At 42.7% G+C, this 19657-nt stretch overlaps 1 protein-coding gene across 2 annotated transcripts in view; it reads right to left on the minus strand.

Annotated features, from left to right (window-relative positions):
• Positions 1 to 597: 597 nt before the first annotated feature.
• The window catches only part of LOC144685933 (gamma-secretase subunit Aph-1b), an 87757-nt gene continuing 68697 nt past the window's right edge, over positions 598 to 19657 (minus strand). The window contains exons 5-8 of one of the 2 annotated variants that reach the window (XR_013577819.1): positions 9460 to 9587; positions 5662 to 5785; positions 4221 to 4371; positions 598 to 1183 (exon numbers count right to left, since the gene is read on the minus strand). Coding sequence is in view for 1 of the 2 variants with exons in the window: in XM_078550984.1 (XP_078407110.1) it covers positions 1167 to 1183; positions 5662 to 5785; positions 9460 to 9587 (269 nt within the window). In the remaining variant the exon portion in view is untranslated. The remainder of the gene's footprint in view (positions 1184 to 4220; positions 4372 to 5661; positions 5786 to 9459; positions 9588 to 19657) is intronic. The other variant, XM_078550984.1, reaches the window with a different exon arrangement.

A 19657-nucleotide genomic window follows, 5' to 3' on the forward strand; every position in this document is an offset into this window, starting at 1 on the left:
TCTCAATCAGAGGCTAACTGAGTCACTTAAGTGGCCAACAAAGGGCCTCTTCCTGCCGCCGTTGGAAATAACCCCACAGGGGTCCTCCAGGCCCCATTTACTTGGTTGGGAGGGTGGCCTGTTCCCATGGCATCTTCATCATCCAGGCATAGTCCCAATAGTGGCCACCACTCCCGGTGGCACTACTGAGCTGCCAGCCCTCCAATTGGCCAGTACCTACTGGGCACAGGTCGCCGTCCTTTAAAGGGCTGGCAGCTCGGAGAGTACCTAATTAGTTGCCTGCCAGAGGTAAAATGTGGCTAGGGGTATGGCAAATGGCCGAGGTGGGGTCACCCCCAGCTTTCCATCCCGGCATCAGAATTCCACCAGAACAACAAAATTCAGCCCCAGGGGTGTAGCAAGGTGCCTAAAGCTTGATAGTAACATGGGCACGGAGCCTAATCACAAACTCTAAACTGCCATAATTTTGGGAGTATTTGGGCCACAACCAGAGCTCAATTTTCTGCTCTCCATGTGCCCAAATGCCTGTAATGGTTCTGATAGCTTGAGGTAGCAAGTGAACACTGAGGTAATAATTCAGTTGAAGTACACAAGATATAGTATTTCATAATCAGACTTTATTATTTAATGCATTGATAAGCATGACCATGATAATGTCAAAATAAATGACTTTAAAGGGGAACTGTAATAAAATCCTGGTACATGAACGGTTCCAGGTCCACAATACAACTTATACATTTACCCTGGTATACTGAGCACTGCATAAACAACTTTTATAGAGAGTACCAATTCCAGGTTGTATAAGAATTACATTTCTAATTTATAAAAAGCAAAAGCCCGTCAGTTACCGTAAAACCAAAAATTTCCCATCCCCAACCATGGTACAATGCTTTGTAATTGCAAACTTTTCTGTTCAGTAAAAAAGTTTTCTTGCACATACCCACACTAACAAGTGTGCAGGCAGTCCGACCAGTGTCAAATAGAAGAACAATGGATTTTTGTCTTCTTCTGTTTAGAATTGCTCCCTGTAAATAAAATTTGCTGTGGTATTGCTTCAACTGTATTCAAGGTTGCTGTTAGTATTCCAGCACTGTGCAGTTTCTGGCAAGATCTCATCCTGGAACAGTGATATGTGTTTCTATCAGGAGCCAGCCTGTGTAGCAATACTATTTGTTTTCCTTACCTGAAGCAAAGGAGAAAAGAAAAAAAATTGTTACCATGTTCTTAACAACAAAACTGTCAGTTTCATTCAGTGGTGGCACCATCTCCTCCAAGTTAGAAGGTTGTTGGTTCCAGCCCCATGTGAATACAGTGTAGGGTGATATTGGGTGGAATACTAAAGGAGTGCTGCATTCTCAGAGGTACCATCTTTCAGATGAGATGTTAAAAAACCAAGGACCTGAATGCAGGTTGATGTAAAAGGCTGAGAGTTTGAAGAATAGTGTCATTCTCCTGTGTCTCGGGTGCACATTTAGTCAACATCACCGAAACAGATTAATTGATCAGTTAAATCGCTGCATTTTTATGGTACCTTGACATGTGCAAACTGGCTGCAGTGTTTGCCTGCAAACCAACAGTGGCTACACTTGCTGAGGGATGCACTAAAGCATGGGGCAGCCGCAGCAGAAGCGCAATGGGGAAAGGTCACTGTGTAAGGCCTTTCAGCCATAGTACGCCAAGCGGCTAGAAAACTTGTAGAACTCCTTGGGCTGTATGCCTGACATGCAGTGTACATTGTAAAATTCAAGAGTATAGAAATTGTGTTGAAGCACCTCATAGTGAAACATGCTGTATGGACAAAAGTTGAATTCCATTGCACTTTCTGTAATTTTTCAATTTGAAAGATTCTGTAATGTACTTAAAGAAATTTTATGAATAAAGTATATTTTTGGAAAAAAGTATTGAGTACGCTTCAAAAGCAATTTATTGGCTGTGAAATGCTTTGCCACACCGAGAATTTGGAAGGTGTTATAAAAATGAGATCTTAATTTCTCACTTTTGCCATGTTGTTGCAGGACTAACATATAAATTTTCATCTAAACTCTTCTGCTCTTTACCTGCCTTCTACTCAAGCTTTCAGTCAAATGTGGCAAATAGACCTTTGTTATTAACATGTCACTTTCTGCTTAGGCATTAGGAATCAAGCTTGCAGACTGAAGGAAATTATAAGCTCTTTTCAAAATTGTCTACCTCATTCGCAAAATATTATCCTTCAATAATATATCCGATCATCCAGGGACAGGTTAATGTATAAGCCTAGAGAGTCTATTACCAGGGACCCTGGTGAAATATGGGGCCCCTGGAAAAACAAACCATAATGTAGAAAAAAACTGCATACAACCAGTTTTATTTAAGCATAACAGAGTGATATGATTTATTTCATTGTTAATGCAGCGTTAACATTCTGTTGGCTTATGAGGCTTGGCTAAGAGCCCAGAAATCCATTAGAGTACTGAAACACCTGAGCCCCAGTGAAAACATTGCTTGATTGACAGCTCTAGCTTTGATCACTTCTGTCAATTTCACAATGTTTATTTATACAAGATAAAGAGGGCTCAAGTGCTTACAGTATCTGCAATTGATACTTTAAAGAGTCTGGATGATTGACACTTCCATTAGGCTGTAGTAAAAAGGTTTTTTTTTCAAAAAAGTGGAAAGTTATCAACGAATGACTGTTTTATAAAGTTTTTAAACAATACATCTTATGTCGCTATAGGGTTCATTGGTTCTATACAGTGCATAGCGAGTGAATGGCCATGGAAGTGCTATAGTTTGGTATGGGGGCATGAGGGGCCAAATGGAGTAGGCAGGGAGACATACTTTGGCATGGGGGCATGAGGAGCACCTTTGAGCTTATCTTTAAAAAGGTTCTCTCATGCAGACTTTAGTTCACGACACCTCTTGAGGTTCTGTGAACCAACTCTGAAAAGCTGGCCTGAATCCATGAAAATTGCAGGGGACTAGGACATGCCTATACCTGAAATGGAGCCGGCCAGGTTGGGAGTGCAGGGTGAGGGCTCTTGACCCAAACCAGTCCACCCCCTTAAAAAGGCACTCCTGAAAATCGGAAACCCCGGGGGACTAGGGTCAGGAATCCCAGAAGCAGTTGTTGGAGATATTTTCATCCAAGAATGAACACATTACAAGACAGTAATCTTACTTAACGTGAAGGACTTTAGTTACATGGATAGATTGGCAAAGCTGGGATTATTTTCCTTAAAAAAGGTTGAAGGGAGAATTGAAAGAAGTGTTCAAAATCATCAGAGGTCTAGACAGAGTAGGAAGAGAAAAAAAAGTTCCCTTCGGCACAGGGGTTGAGAACAACTGACACAAATTTAAGGTGATTGGCAAAAAACCCAAAAGTGACATGAGACCTTTTTTTTTTGCAACGAGTGGTTAGGGTCTGGAATGCACTGCCTGGGAGGGTAATGGACGGACATTCAATTGTGGCTTTCAAAAAGAAATTGGATATGCACATGAAGAGAAAAAATTTGTAGGGTGAGCAGGAAAAAGGCAGGGAAGTGGAACCCCCAGCATTGTTCTTACAGCGAGGGCATCAAATGGCCTCTATGTGCTGTAACCATTCTATGATTCTATATCCACAAGTGAAGTACTTGTTACTTCATTTTTACTTACATTTGCCCATGTTAAATTTCAACTGCCATTTTTCTGCCTAATTACATTTTTATCCAGCGCATCTAATTTTATATCATCTGCAAACTTGGGAACTTTGCATTGATACTTCTGATCATTTTTAAATCAACTGAATTTAAATCATTTACATATGAGAAAAGCAGAAGGGGCACCAACACCAACAACTGAGACATTATTTACTCCCGTACCCCTGCTCATATAAGTCCTCTAAAGAGTCCATGTCATTTGACAACTGTGCCTTCCGCTGCCTAGGCCCTAAACTCTGATATTCCCTCTAAACATTCCTGTCTCTCTACCACCCCCTCATTCTTTAAAAAACTCTTTTCAAAACCTACCTCTCTGACTAAGCCTTTGGTCACTTGCCCTAATATTTCCTTATGTAGCTCAATGTCCAGTTTTCATATTGCTCCTATGAAGGGCTTTGACACATTTTCCTATGCTAAAGGCACTACAGAAATGCAAATCCTTTTCTTGCGACCTTCAGTCCATTTCTTATACATTCCTATGGTTTACCAAGAATCCTTATAGTTCTGAGTTTTACTTTGATCTGGAACTTCATTCAATACCTTTTGGAAATCTAGGTGCACAAGATTACAGCCCTTTTGCATCCAGTTGGGTTGTCACTTCCTCTAAGAAGTCAAGGAAGTATGCTCAGGCAAAATCTTCCTTTCCTGGATCTATGTTGTCTACTGCTTACGAGGTTAGTCCTCAAGATCACTCCTGATAATTGGAATGGAAGAAAAACGAATGGGTCTTTAGTTGTTTTGCGATAGTCGTCTTCCCTTTTTTTCCCTGAAGATCTGCCTACTTCAAATCTACTGATATCTTTCTAGTATCCAGTGACAGGTTCAGAATGACATCACTGTCATAGAAATCTCCTCCCTAGTTTCTCTTTCAGCATTCTAAGTACAATTTATTCCTGGGGACAGATTTATTTTGAGCCTTTTTACTCTAAGGCTTCCATCACATGTAATCACTAATTTTGCTTAGGTTACCTCTGTTTAGGGGTGGGATATTGTTCATGTACTTCATTATGAATATTTGGAGGAAGTAATCATTCAGAATAGACTGCTCTGGGTTCATCCTCACTTTCAAACCCATTTGTTTCACTTATACATTTCATCTCTTCTCTGACTGCCCTCTTCTTGTTGTTATACTGAAATACATTTTTACTGTGCATTCAGCAGCTGCATTATTTCTAAATATCTCTTCATCTCTGATCATCCTTTCAAATGATTTTTGTATTTTCTAATACTAATTGCAGTGGACCCATTCTCCTTCCTCCTCACAGAATTTGCATAGACTATATTTCCTCTCTATTTTACTTCTAATTCCTTAAGTTTCATTTAGAGTCACATTTAACCATGCTGAGCTTTTTGGTTCCAGGAATGTATATTTCTACATGCTCAGCATTATTCCTTTAAAGATATTCCACTCATCTCATACTTGTTACAATGATGGGTAGTAGGTTGCACAGAAAGTGATGGATAGCTCATTCCCCTTACACTGGGAATTCTTTTGTTGTTCTCTGCATCTTCACCAATGACCAAAATTGTACACAGTATTCCAAGTGTCGTCTAACAATAAATTATAATAGCCTCAGCATAACATTTGGAAAAATAAATTCACTATTTTGGCTATGTAGGTCAATATTATTTTTGCAGTGTCTTTTAACATTGTTTTGACACTGAAAGTGACAAACATCTTGTGTCTCCCCAAGCTAATCCTGTAATACTGTTCCTTCCTTTGCATATTTGCAACTAACATGCAATATTTTACATGTCAGCAATAAACATGCCCTCTATCTGCCCAACTGCATAACTGACCTAAATCTTTTCAACAAATCTTTAATTGTAACCTCTCCATTGCTCTCTATTTCAGTGTCCTGTGAAAAAATTGAAACATGTTCTCTGCAAAATATTTTAAACAGTTGTAAAAAAGTAAATATTTAAAACTAGTACTTGTGATTATCATTTTTAACCCAAAATTTGAATAAGATGCACTTACACATGAAGAAGTGTTGAAGATTTTGCAATGATCCACCTGCTGTAAAGTAAGCCCAAACTGCCATAAGGGCCATAATCACATATGCTGGAATAAGGCTGCCTTCATACACTGGATTCAGAAATGTCTGTAGGATTCGAAAGAACAAACACTGTAGTATAGTTACGTCTATTTGTTGGACTGAAATTGCAATATAAAATAATTATATTGCATTATATATATATTACATTATTGAGAAAAAAATAAAATGCAATGGTACATCAAACAGATCCTGAACATCCTGAAATGCTTTCAGGAGAATCTCCTCAATGACACACTAAGTAAAAACAGAATGGAGTGTAGTAGTGAGCTGTAAAATTTTGTTATTGAGTGCAACCAGATGTAATGGTATTACAGTTGAATAAAGGCAACTACAGAGGCATGAGGGAGGAGCTGGCCAGAATTGACTGGGAGGAGCCTAGCAGGAAAGACAGTGGAACAGCAATGGCAGGAGTTTCTGGGAGTAATTTGGGAGACACAGCAAAAATTCATCCCTAGGAAGAAGAAATATACTAAAGGGAGGACAAGGCAACCATGGCTGACAAGGGAAGTCAGGGACAGCATAAAAGCTAAAGAGAAAGCATACAATGCGGTGAAGAGCAGTGGGAAACCAGGAGACTGGGAAGCCTACAAAGACCAACAAAGGACAACTAAAAAAGAAATAAGGAGGGAGAAGATTAAATATGAGGGTAAACTAGCCAGTAATATAAAAGAAGATTGCAAGAGTTTTTTTTAGATATATAAAGGGTAAGAGAGAGGCAAAAGTGGAGATTGGGCCGCTGGAAAATGACGCTGGAGAAGTAGTAGTGGGGAACAAAGAAATAGCAGAGGAACTGAATAGGTACTTTGCGTCAGTCTTCACGGTGGAAGACACGAGTAACATCCCCAAAGTTCAAGAGAGTCGGGGGGCAGAGGTGAGTATGGTGGTCATTACCAAGGAGAAGGTGCTAGGAAAACGGAAAGGTCTGAAGGTGGATAAATCACCTGGACCAGATGGATAACACCCCAGAGTTCTGAAGGAGATAGCTGAAGAGATAGTGGAGGCGTTAGTGGTGATCTTTCAGGAAATACTGGAGTCAGGGAGGGTTCCAGAGGACTGGAAAATTGCTAATGAAACCCCCCTGTTTAAGAAGGGAGTGAGGCAAAAGACGGGAAATTACAGGCCGATTAGCCTGACCTCGGTCGTTGGTAAGTTTTTAGAGTCCATTATTAAGGATGAGATTTCAGAATACTTGGAAGTGCATGGTAAAATAGGGCAAAGTCAGCATGGTTTCATCAAGGGGAGGTCATGTCTGACAAATCTGATAGAATTCTTTGAGGAGGTAACGAGTAGGTAAGATAAAGGAGAGCCAATGGATGTTATCTGCTTGGACTTCCAGAAGGCCTTTGATAAGGTGCCGCACAGGAGGCTGCTCAGTAAGATAAGAGCCCATGGTGTTAGAGGCAAGGTACTAGCATGGATAGAAGATTGGCTGTCTGGCAGGATGCAGAGAGTGGGGATAAGGGGGTCCTTCTCAGGATGGCGGCCGGTGACTAGTGGAATTCCGCAGGGGTCAGTGTTGGGACCACAACTTTTCACTTTATACATTAATGATCTAGATGAAGGAACTGAGGGCATCCTGGCTAAATTTGGAGATGATACAAAGATAGGTGGAGGGACAGGTAGTATTGAGGAGGCGGGGAGGCTGCAGAAGGATTTGGACAGGTTAGGAGAATGGGCAAAGAAGTGGCAGATGGAATACAACGTGGGGAAGTGTGAGGTCATGCACTTTGGTAGGAAGAATAGAGGCATAGACTATTTTCTAAATGGGGAGAGAATTCAGAAATCTGGAGTGCAAAGGGACTTGGGAGTCCTAGTCCAGGATTCTCTTAAGGTTAACTTGCAGGTTGAGTCGGTAGTTAGGAAGGCAAATGCAATGTTAGCATTTATTTCGAGAGGACTTGAATATAAAAGCAGGGATGTGCTGCTGAGGCTTTACAAGGCTCTGGTCAGATCACATTTAGAATATTGTGAGAAATTTTGGGCCACGGATCTCAGGAAGGATGTTCTGGCCCTGGAGAGGGTCCAGAGGAGATTCACAAAAACGATCCCAGGAATGAAAGGCTTAACATATGAAGAACGTTTGAGGACTCTGGGTCTATACTCGATGGAGTTTAGAAGGATGAGGGGGGATCTGATTGAAACTTACAGAATACTGAAAGGCCTGGATACAGTGGACGTGGGGAAGATGTTTCCATTAGTAGGAGAGACGAGGGCCCGAGGGCACTGCCTCAGAGTAAAGGGAAGACCTTTTAGAACAGAGATGAGGAGAAACTTCTTTAGCCAGAGAGTGGTGAATCTATGGAATTCATTGCCACAGAAGGCTGTGGAGGCCAGGTCATTGAGTGTATTTAAGACCGAGATAGATAGGTTCTTGATTGGTAAGGGGATCAAAGGTTACGGGGAGAAGGCGGGAGAATGGGGTTGAGAAACTTATTAGCCATGATTGAATGGCTGAGCAGACTCGATGGGCCGAATGGCCCAATTTCTGCTCTTATGGTCTTTTTTTTAAAAAGCACTGCACCTTTAAATTGTTTTTCGCACAGCCATACATAACATGATATTTTGCATGGAACAAGGCCTCCATGGAGCATTCCAGGCTGCTGTGCAGCTTAGCAAGAACAGGGGTAGTGAAACATACAGATCAGGAAGATCATCCCACATGATCCATACCTGTGCTGATAGTACCTACTTGGCCCCTTGTCAGCTACGATGAGATGCTGAGACATTAGGTCGATATTTTCTTGCTTTTAGAAGAATGACAGATTATCTCATTGAAAAAAATAGGGCTCTGAGGGTGCTTGAAAGGGTAGATGCTGAGAGGCTACTTATCTTAGTTGGAGAATCTAGAACCACGGGACACAGTCTTACATGACTGACCCCTTACCCTGAGTCTAAGATGAGGTTGAATTTTTTTACTCAGGGGATTGTGAATCTTTGGAATTCTTTACCCCAGAGAGTTGTACATGCTCAGTCGTTGAGCACATTGAAAGCTGAGATGGATACACTTCTGAACTCTAAGGGAAATCAAGGGATATGGGGATTGGGCGGGAAAGTGGAGCTGAGGTTAAAGATTCGCCATGATCATTAAATAATGGAGCAGGCTTGAGGGGTTGTATGGTGCATTCCTACTCTATTTCTTATGCTCCGTCATTAAAGTTGAGCTAGTCATTCCAACGCTACAGAGAGGAAATCAATGTAACAGTAATTACTCAACACAGAATGGAATGCTGCTTTATATTTAGGAGAATAGAAGGGGGTAGAAGTCATGTTTTAGCTCTACAAAGCCCTAGTTAGGCCACACCTGGAGCACTGAGTGAAGTTCTGGGAACCACAGTTTAGGAAGGATATGCTGGCCTTGGAGGGAGTGCAGCATAGGTTTACTAGAATGATACCTGGGCTCCAAGGGTTAAGCTAAAGGGAGAGATTATACAAATTAGGGTTGTATTCCCTGGAATTTAAAAGGCTAAGGAGGTGATTTGATCAAGGTTTTTATGAGGAACAGATAAGATAGAAGGGACAGGAAGAAACTATTACCGCTAGTTAGGGAGTTTATGGCTCTTTTATTCTTTTGTGGGATGTTGATATCACTGGCATTTGTTACCCATCCCTAACTGCCCTCGAGAAGGTGATGGAAACCATCAAATGGCATATAATGCAGGAGTTCAGACATACTTCAACATGCATTATATCTGAAACTGATCCAAGAATAGAAACCTCACCAGTCCTGACACTAGCAAGTGTGTTGTAATAACTGCTACAATAGCCACCCATCGTTTATTCTCAAATCCATCAAAGAATAGCACACTCCAGAACGTATGTAGCAAGATGATGGCCATGGTCATAAAAGCTGCAAAAAAAGAGAAGTACAATGAAATGGTGAATTATAACAGTGCTGCAAGAGAGCATCACAAGTGCATATACCTGTACCCTGTTAACAGAGACTATCAATTCATCCATAGCATCTATTTTTGGCAGTGCTAACCGTGAGTTGGAATTGCACCATTTTACAACAATAAAGGTGATACGCGGTTCCATTTTGTCTGGTTTCGGCATGATGGCCATAAATTCAGTCACAACACATAGGTGGGGAGGGGATGAAATTGGGCTTGTTTGCATTTGTTGTTCGAGTGCCAAGAGACCCCCTGTGGTTCCAAAATGTTATCCACACTGTTCATACACTAACATGAATTGAACTACCAGAAGCATGTAGGTCACAATGTCAGTCAATGCTGCCATTTTAAAATTCAACCTCTAGCCTACACCCTCTCAGCCATGCACAGCTGAACATGACATTGAGCTGCATGAAAAACCCATCACCAGTGGTATGTAAAAGAATCATCATCATACAGGTTAGTTGCTGGTTTATTTCACCTGGCTGTTGCTACAATTCTACACTTTTTTGGTGCTTTCTATATTGTTTCAAGATTCAAAAAATTACAGGAGTGATAAGGTTAGTGCTGAAGCACTTTGTGCTGACTTCAAGGTGTCTGCACAAAACAGTTTCTCCCAGACATAGATCCATTAGTAGATCTTCCTCTTGGAATACAGCATGACTGGGAGAATAAAGAGAAACCACTGAGAGCAGGACAAGCTGCCAGAACAGGGAGAAGAAAGGAGATAAGGATTCTCAGTGGGAGGTCATATCCACGCAGCATGTCAGGGAACAATTCTCCTACCTAAACTTCACTTCATCAATAACTAGTGTTAGAGATGTCTGCGCTTCACTAAAGAGGTCACTGAAATCTGCCAGTTTCTTCAACCACAACTCAAACCTCAGAACAGGACAAGGACCATATTACCGATGGCCGTGAAGGTGACCATGGCTATGAACTATTATGTGTCTTGCTCCTTCCAGGCAGCTGCTGGAGATATTAGCAACATTTTACAGTTTGCAGTACACTGGCAGAAGAGAGGTCACTAAGGCTCTCTAGCTAGAGAGAGATAGCTTAATTTCATTCCCTCTCAACAGAGCCAATCATACAGAATGAACATGAGGGTTTCCAAGGTTTGCAGGCTTCCCCAATGTAGGGGGTGCCACTGGCAGTATACACTCTTCTTTCTGGGTGTTGTATGCCAACTCTGCCATGTACCTGACCCAAAGGGAATTCCACTCTCTCAACAAGCAGCTGGTGTGAGACCGCAGCATTCATTATTATGCAGCAGTCCTCTGCTAAGTTGTATTTCAACCAACATGGCAAACTGGTGGTGACTGGGCAACAAAGGCCACCTTTTTTAATTCATTCATGGATGTGAGTACTGCTGGCATATTGCCTTTGGGATGATGGTGAGCCACCCTCTTAAGCTGCTGCAGTCTGCATGAATTATAACTTTTTTTTGCAGCTGTTTTGATACAACTAGATGGCTTACTAGGGCATATTCAGAGGACAGTTAAGAGTCACCACATTGCTATGGGTCTGGAGTTGTATATGGGCCAGACTGGGGAAGGACAGCAGGTTTTCTTCCCTAAAGGATGAGAGAGTCAGTTGGTTTTTAGGATAATCTAGTACTTTCATGATCACCATTGATGGCAAGCACTGTATTCAGCATTGAAACATCTCAGTACATATTTTTTTTCCCCACTCAGCAGGAATCAAACATTGGGTGGCTACTGCTTGTGCTGTAATGAAAACTGAGGTCATTGGCCATCAGGTGCTGCATCAGGCTTAGTTCCACAAGTGTGCAAATGAAGCTAATCACCACTTCCATGTTGGAAAGGATGGACTCCAAGCTCCAACAGATTTTCTGGCAGATTTTCCAATGCATCAAGCATTTTGGTATATACATCCATCAATCTTTTTCTGTAGCTGGGCCCATTGAAGTCCTCATCAGAGTCCTCTGCAGCAGAACTAATGTGCAAACGTAGCCCTCTGGCAAGCTATGCTCTCCTTTCCCCCTTCAAAGGCTGCATTGAGCTTGTGCAGTGTCTCAACGTGTGCAGATCACTCCTCTGTGCTTTCCTCTAAATTCCATGGAGTGGAAATATGAGCTGGTGGATGAGAGTGTGAAATCGAGTGATGGTGCCTTCAACTTCGCTGTCTTATTGCACTGCCTGGGCATGTTTCACTTTAGAGTGAAAGGAAAAAGGGGCAAGGGTTAGATTCAAGGTTGCCTTTAGGCTGTGCTGGTGCACAGCAATTCAGAACGGACTATGTGTGGGGCAAATAGGGCACACAACCAACACTCCCTTTCAGGCGTATGACCATACAGCAATCTTAAAGGGACTGTGCAAACAGGCCACACACAGCAAAGAGAAATTAAGAAGGAGCACTGATATGTGGCGAGGGAAGAGGAGACGCAAGTGGTGTATGCTTTATTTTTAATCATTTACGGGGTGTGGTCTTTGCTGGCTAGGCCAGCATTTATTGCCCAGCCCTAGTTGCCCTTGAGAGGGTGGTGGTGGTGAGCTGCCTTCTTGAGCTTCAACAGTCCCTGTGGTGTAGGTGCACCTACAGTGCTGTTAGGGAGGGAGTTCCAGGATTTTAACCCAGCAACAGTGAAGGATCGGCAATATGTTTCCAAGTCAGGATGGTGAGTTGCTTGGAGGGGAACTTGCAGGTGGCAGTGTCCCCACATATCTGCTGCCATTGTCCTTATAGATGGTAGTGGTCGTGGGTTTGGAAGGTGCTGCCCAAGGAGCCTTGGTGAGTTTCTGCAGTGCATCTTGTAGATGGTACACACTGCTGCCACTGTTTGTCGGTGGTTGAGGGAGTGAATGTTTGTGGAAGGGATGCCAATCAAGCGGGCTTTGCCCTGGACAGTGTCAAGCTTCCTGAATGCTGTTGGAGCTGCACTCATCCAGGCAAGTGGAGAGTATTCTATCACATTCCTGACTTGTGCCTTATAGATGGTGGACAGGCTTTGAAGAGTCAGGAGGAGAGTTACTCACTGCAGGATTCCTAGCCTCTGACCTGCTCTTGTAGCCACAATATTTATATGGCTAGTCCAGTTCAGTTTCTGGTCAATGGTAACCCCCAGGATGTTGATAGCAGGGTATCATCACTCTTGTTGGAGATGGTCCATGCCTGGCACTTGAGTACAGCCAATGTTACTTGCCACTTGTTGGCCCAAGCCTGGATATTGTCCAGGTATTGCTGCATTTAGACATGGACTGCTTCAGCAACTGAGTCATTGCGAATGGTGCTGAACATTGTGCAATCATCAGCAAACATTCCCACCTTTGACCTTATGATGGAAGGAAGGTCATTGATGAAGCAGCTAAAGATGGTTGGACCTAGGACACTACCCTGAGGAACTCCTGGGGTGATGTCCTGGAACTGAGATGTTTGACCTCTAACAACCACAACCATCTTCCTTTGTGCTAGGTATGACTCCAACCAGCAGAGTTTTCCCCAATTCCCATTGACTCCAGTTTTGCTGGGGTTCCTTGATGCCATGCTCGGTCAAATGCGGCCTTGATGTCTAGGGCGGTCACTCTCACCTCACCTCGGGAGTTCAGCTCTTAGTCCATGTTTGAACCAAGGCTGCAATGAGATTGGGAGCTGAGTGGGCCTGGCGGGGCCCAAATTGAGAGTCAGTGTGCAGGTCATTGCTAAGCAAGTGCCGTTTGATAGCACTGTTGATGACCCCTTCCATCATTTTACTGATGGAGAGTAGACTGATGGGGTGTTAATTGGCCGGACTGTATTTGTCCTGGTTTTTGTGTACAGGACATACCTGGGCAATTTCCACATTGCCAAGCAGATGCCAGCATTATAGCTGTACTGGGACAGCTTGGCTAGGGGCACGGCAAGTTCTGGAGCACAGGTCTTCGGTACTATTGCCGGGATATTGTCAGGGCCCATATCCTTCACAGCATCCAATGTCTTCAGCATTCTTGATATCACGTGGAGTGAATCGAATTGGCTGAAGACTGGCATCTGTGATGCTGGGGACCTCCGGAGAGGCCATGATGGATCCTCCACTTGGCATTTCTGGCGGAAGATTGTTGCAAATGCTTCAGCCTTATCCTTTGCACTGATTTGCTGGGCTCCTCCATCATTGAGGATGGGGATATTTGTGGAGCCTTCTTCTCCAGAGAATTGTTTAATTCTCCACCACCATTCACGACTGGATGTGGCAGGACTTAAATCTGATCTGTTGGTTGTGGAATCGCTTAGCCCTATCACTTGCAGCTTGGCACAGTGTCGTAGCTTCACCAGGTTGACCCTTCGCTTTTAGGTATGCCTGGTACTGCTCCTGACATGCCCTCCTGCATTCTTCATTGAACCAGGGTTGATCGCTGGCTTGGTGGTAACAGTATAGAGTGGGGGATATTGCTGGGTCATGAAGTTACAGATTGTGGCTGAGTACAATTCTGCTGCTGCTGATGGCCCAGAGCACCTCATGGATGCCCAGTCTCGAGTTGCTAGGTCTGTTCAAAATTTATCCCATTTAGCACAGTGGTAGTGCCACACAACACAATGGAGGGCATCCTCAACGTGAAGATGGGACTTCTTCTCCATAAGGACTGTGTGGTGGTCACTCCTACTGATATTATCATGGACAGATGCATCTGTGGCAGGCAGGTTGGTGAGGATGAGGTCAAGTATGTTTTTTCCTCTTGTTGGTTCCCTCACCACCTGCCGCAGACCCAGTCTAGCAGCTATGTTCTTTAGGACTCGGCCAGCAGTGGTGCTACTGAGCCACTGGTTGATGATGGACACTGAAGTCCCCCACCCAGAGGTACATTCTATGCCCTTGCCAACCTCAGTGCTTCCGCCAAGTGGTATTCAACATGGGGTAGCACTGATTCATCAGCTGAGGACGGGGGACAGAGGGGTGGTACATGTCCATTGAACAGGTGTGGGTTAATCACAATCCTGTGTCTGCTTCCAGGGCTAACCAATTTAACCCCAACGAGTTTAAGAGCAGCCAGAATTTTGCACCGGGCTTAACACAGTACTAATGTTGCAAGGTTCATTCAGTTATCTGAAAAGCTCAACAAATGTACCAACCTAGTTTTGAACAAAAGTACGCACAATAAAGTCAGCTATTTTTAATTATGGTGGACAGTTCTTGGTAAGTATTTTCAGGGAAATTTAAGGACCTGTACTTGTTTGAATTTGAGAGTCAACATAGTATTCTAAAAGGGAAATTCCGAGTCTATATCAGCTTCCTCAGGTGACAAAAAATACAAAAGAAACATTGCAAATATAAAAATACTATACGAAAAGATTATGCAGCATTAGAGCAGACAGGAGAATTTTTATCAAATATACGTGGATATTATATCATACTAGTTTTTCTGTGAAATAAATATACATAATAGTTTCAATTTAAAATAATGTCTGAAGTTGTGATGCCCTATCGATATCAAAAATAGGGGAAAGATCCTTTACAGCAATAATTCCAATAGCTAAAGCAATTAAAGAATGGCTACAGTAAAAAGAATGATGGTTTTCAGATCTTAGTATTTGCAGAAAATTCTGGAAAGGTTTAGAATCTCTAAAATCCCCACCACCACCTTTAACAGCACTTTCTAAACCTGCAACCTGCAATACCTAGAAAAGCAAAGGCAGGAGGCTCAGAGAATACCACTGCCTGCAAGTCACTTTCCATGTCACAAACCATCCTAATATGGCATTATATCACCAATACTTCTTTGTTGCTGGGCCAAGGTCCTTGAATGCCCTCCCTGACAGCATGTGGGAGTGCCTATACCACATGGACTGCAGCAGTTCAAAATGGCAGCTCAGCACCACCTTCTCAAAGGCAAATAGGGATGGGCAATAAATTCTGACCTTGCCAGCAACTCTCTCGTTCCATGAGCAGATAAAAAATTCTGAAAATATCTACATTGAAAGACTCTTCCCCAAATCTGTGGCCTCCTTCAGGCCTACAACCCTCCAATTTTGGCCTCTTCTGCATCCCCAATTTTAACGAATCCACCACTGGCAGCCATGCCTTCAGCTGCCTGAGCCCCAAGCTCTCAAATTCCCTTCCTAAGCCTCTGCATCCCTTCCTCTTCCTCCAAGACGTTCCTTAAAACCTACTTCTATGGCCAATTTCTCCTTACGTGGCTCAGTGTCAAACTTTGATAACCTTGCTGTGAAGCATTTTACTACGTTAAAAGCATTATATACATACAAATTGTTGTTATATAAAATATAAAAATGAATTATTTTTGAGAAGCAAAACTTGAACATTAAACAGAATTTGTTTTTCAAAATAATCTGCACTGACCATCCAACTTCTCTTCCAGACCCCATGCTGGCCGACAATGTAAATAATTTCCTTTCCTTAGGTGTCCTGGCCAATATTCATCTCATTTCTACACTACAACAGTGACTACACTTTAAAGAAGGAATTGGCTGTACAATGCTTTGGTTGTGAAAGGTATTACATAATATTGTGTCACAGGATGAGAAAATACAATTCTGCTGCAACACTTTACTGGACAAAATATCACAGCACCACAACTTGCAACAACTTGTACCACTGCAAAACGGGAAGAAACATTTGGATTTAAAAAAAAAATAATAGGTGCAAACATTTTGGAAATTTTGTTCAGAAATGAAGTGTACAAATTAAATGTATAATGAATCAGATTTAGATAAGTTTAGATAAAGTAGACAGAGGAATGCTGTTCCTATTAGCTGATGGCACAAGGACTAAGAGACACAGATTTAACATTTTAGGCAAAAGATACAGGAGGAATGTGACGAAGAACTTTTTTTTTTACACAGCAGGAAATAATGACCTGGACACTCTGCCCACGAGTATGGCGGAAGCAGAGATGATCAATGATTTCAAAATGAAATTGGATGGGCACTTGAAGGAAACAAACTTGCAGGGCTGTGGGGATACAGCGGGGAACAGAATTGACTAGATTACTCTACAGAGTGGCGTGGGCGCAATGGGATGAATGGCCTCCGTCTATACCACTAAGACTCTGGCTTGAGATTGCTACCACATTTAACCAGCCTGAGTTAATTCTGATCAAATATCAAACCCCACATGAATGCTGGAATCTGATGTCAGTTTGGGGCCTGTACCAAGTGGGGTCCCCGTGATAAACTAAATGGGAGACTGGTGAGGAGAACTGCAATAGCTCAGTGCTTTCCACAGGCATGCCCATACCAGCTCCACACCTCATTGTATCATTACCACATAAATGATCTTCTTGGTGACCAGTCACCATGCTTCCAAAGTGGTTCTTGCAATCACTGTGATGGTAAAATGTGTGAGATCTTCCCCAATAGGGTAATCAAGATGTAGCTTTAACTTCAGGCCACCTGTCTACTTCTTGCACACCTCCTACCCCCACCCCCCCCACCCCGCCACACACCCAAAAACCAACTACCTCAGCCATATTAGCCTTGCCTCACCATTCTAGTTTGAGAGCCTCTGGTTATGCCTCAGTAAAGAATCTTGCGATATTTTTCTACCTTAACAGGGTGCATTTATATATTGTTTTCATTAATTATAATTTGGATATTCTCCATCTTTAATAAAATTATTACAATGTACACAAAATCTGAAGCAGTCAAACAACTAGTAAATTATCAGAGAGATACTAAATAATATCTCAGAGTACAGAGTGCAGTATTGCGCTCTACATTATTGGATGGATATTGTGGCTCTAGAAAGGGTACAATTAAATTCACTAGTATGGCAGGTCAGGACTTATCTCATCAGAACAATGCAACTTACGGGGCAATAGAAGGGTTTAAAATTATGAGAAGATTAGATAAGGAAAATAGAAGCAGTTTCCAGTAGTTGAGGGAACAAGAACAAGGGGCCACAGATAGACAACTGAAAATTAGAATTCACTTCACGAGAGACTAAGGCAGAAACTGTCAACATTCAAGAATACACTGGATAGGCAAAATGGTTGAATGGATTATGGCAAAAAAGATGGGTAATGTGGTTAGGTCTATTTGCTCATGTTGAGTGTAAACATGGACTAGATGGTCAAGTGGCCTGTTTTCTCCTTTACGATGCACTTTGGCCAAGTTTCTGGTGATCTGCCTTAATATTTCCTCATGTAGCTTGATGTCAAATTTTGCTTTATAAATCTCCTGTGAAGCAGCTGGTGATATTTCATGTTAAAGGAACTACATAAATACAAGTTGTTGCAATTTCTATGTTCTACCCTATTAATGGGAAGTCAGAAGTCAAATAGCTGAATAAATGGAAAGGTTAAAAATACAATGCTATCTTTGGATAGCGGTAATCGTGGAAATTCTCAACCACCATTTTGCCAAACATCAATTATTGTTTACTTTGCCAGTTTCTACAATAGTACAAGGGAGCAAAACTGTGCATTGCCCAATTACTTGCAGGGAATCAGCAGCTTGCTGATGTAACTGATAAAACATTAAAAGCTGTTACTACAAATATACATTTACTAGAGTCATGCTCGTGAGTAAATACAACTGTTTCACTTTGGTAAGTTTTATTATCTAATAAGTAGAGGAATAGGAGGGCAGCTCCAACCCCTGGTATGCACATTCTGTCCTACATGGAAACTCCAGGACATGTCCTGTATCCTGGATAACCATACATGCAGGAAGGGTCGTCAGCTATAGCAGTTCAAGTTCTAGGTTTTGGAACTTGAGCAGCAGCTGGTGTCACTGCGGTGTATCCGCAAGGTTGGGAGCTTTGTGGATAGCATGTTTATAAATGTGGGCATCATGCAGCTTAAGAATACGCAAGGAGAGGGGGAACAGGGGATCACCAGGCAGTCAAGAAGAAAGGGGCAGATAATGCAGGAGTCCCTGAGTGCATCTCACTCTCCAACAAGTATGGAGTTCTGAAAACTGATGAAATAGATGGTTCATTTGGGGATTGCAGCACCACGGGTGGCTCAGCTGTAGAAAAGGGGCATGAAGACTGGAAGAGCAATAGTGATGGGCAATCCAATAGTTGGGGAACAGACAATGTTTCTGCAGCCACAGATGTGAATCCAGGATGGTGTGCTGCCTCCCTAGTGCCAGGGTCAAGGATATCACTGAATGGCTGCAGAGCACCCTGTGGGGGGAGGGTGAACAACAAGCGATGGTTGTGGTCCACTTCGGTACCAATGACATAGGTACAAAGAAGGACGTGGTCCTGCAGACAGAGTTCAGGGAACTAGGATGGAAATTAGCAAGCAGGACCTTAAAAGTAGTAATCTCCGGATTACTCCCAGTACGATACACAAGTAAGGAGGACAGAGCAGATGAATGCATGGTTGGAGAGATGGCGCAGGATTCTTGGGATATTGAGATGAGTTCCTGGGGAGATGGGGCATGTACAGGCCAGACGGATTGCACCCAAATAGAACCGGGACCAATTTCCTTGTGGGGTGATTTGCTAGTATTATTGGGGACGGGTTAAACTAACTTGGCACGGGTGTGGGAACCAGGTGGTAATACTAGAGAGAAATACCAAGAATACTGGGAGAGACAGAAAGTACTAGAGTAGGGAATAGTAAGGTATTTATTTAGTGAATGCAAATCCCCAAAAAGCCAAGTGATAGCCTCATTTGCTGAGTTTAAGTTTGTCACTTAGTCTGTAGAGGGATCAACTCCTCAGTAATGTACAGCACTTTGTGTCATTCCACAGTGTACAAGGGGTCTGTACTGATACCCCACCGTGGAGGTTGGCTGCACAGGGGCCTTGGCCTGTCCTGAACCTATTTAGCAAGGACCACTCTCACTGTGGTAGTTCAAAGCCTGCCATTCGACAGGTGGAGTTTGTCACAAGGAACTTATTAGTGACTTCCTGTGTTTCCAATTCCTTGAGCCAAAGGATATCTGCTGGTAGATCTTGCTCAGGAAGTGTGCTCCATATGTGGCGCTGAGATGGAAGGTGGGCGATAGGTGGGTTGAACACCTCATCATGCAGTAGTAAGTGAGGTGCAGCATGGATAGTTTCAACCAGCTTGTGGGTTTTCACCAGTAGGCGGATGTGTGGTGGACTGATGTTTACCAG

Source organism: Cetorhinus maximus, chromosome 1 (assembly GCF_964194155.1).
Source record: "Cetorhinus maximus chromosome 1, sCetMax3.hap1.1, whole genome shotgun sequence".
Classification (NCBI taxonomy): domain Eukaryota; kingdom Metazoa; phylum Chordata; class Chondrichthyes; order Lamniformes; family Cetorhinidae; genus Cetorhinus; species Cetorhinus maximus.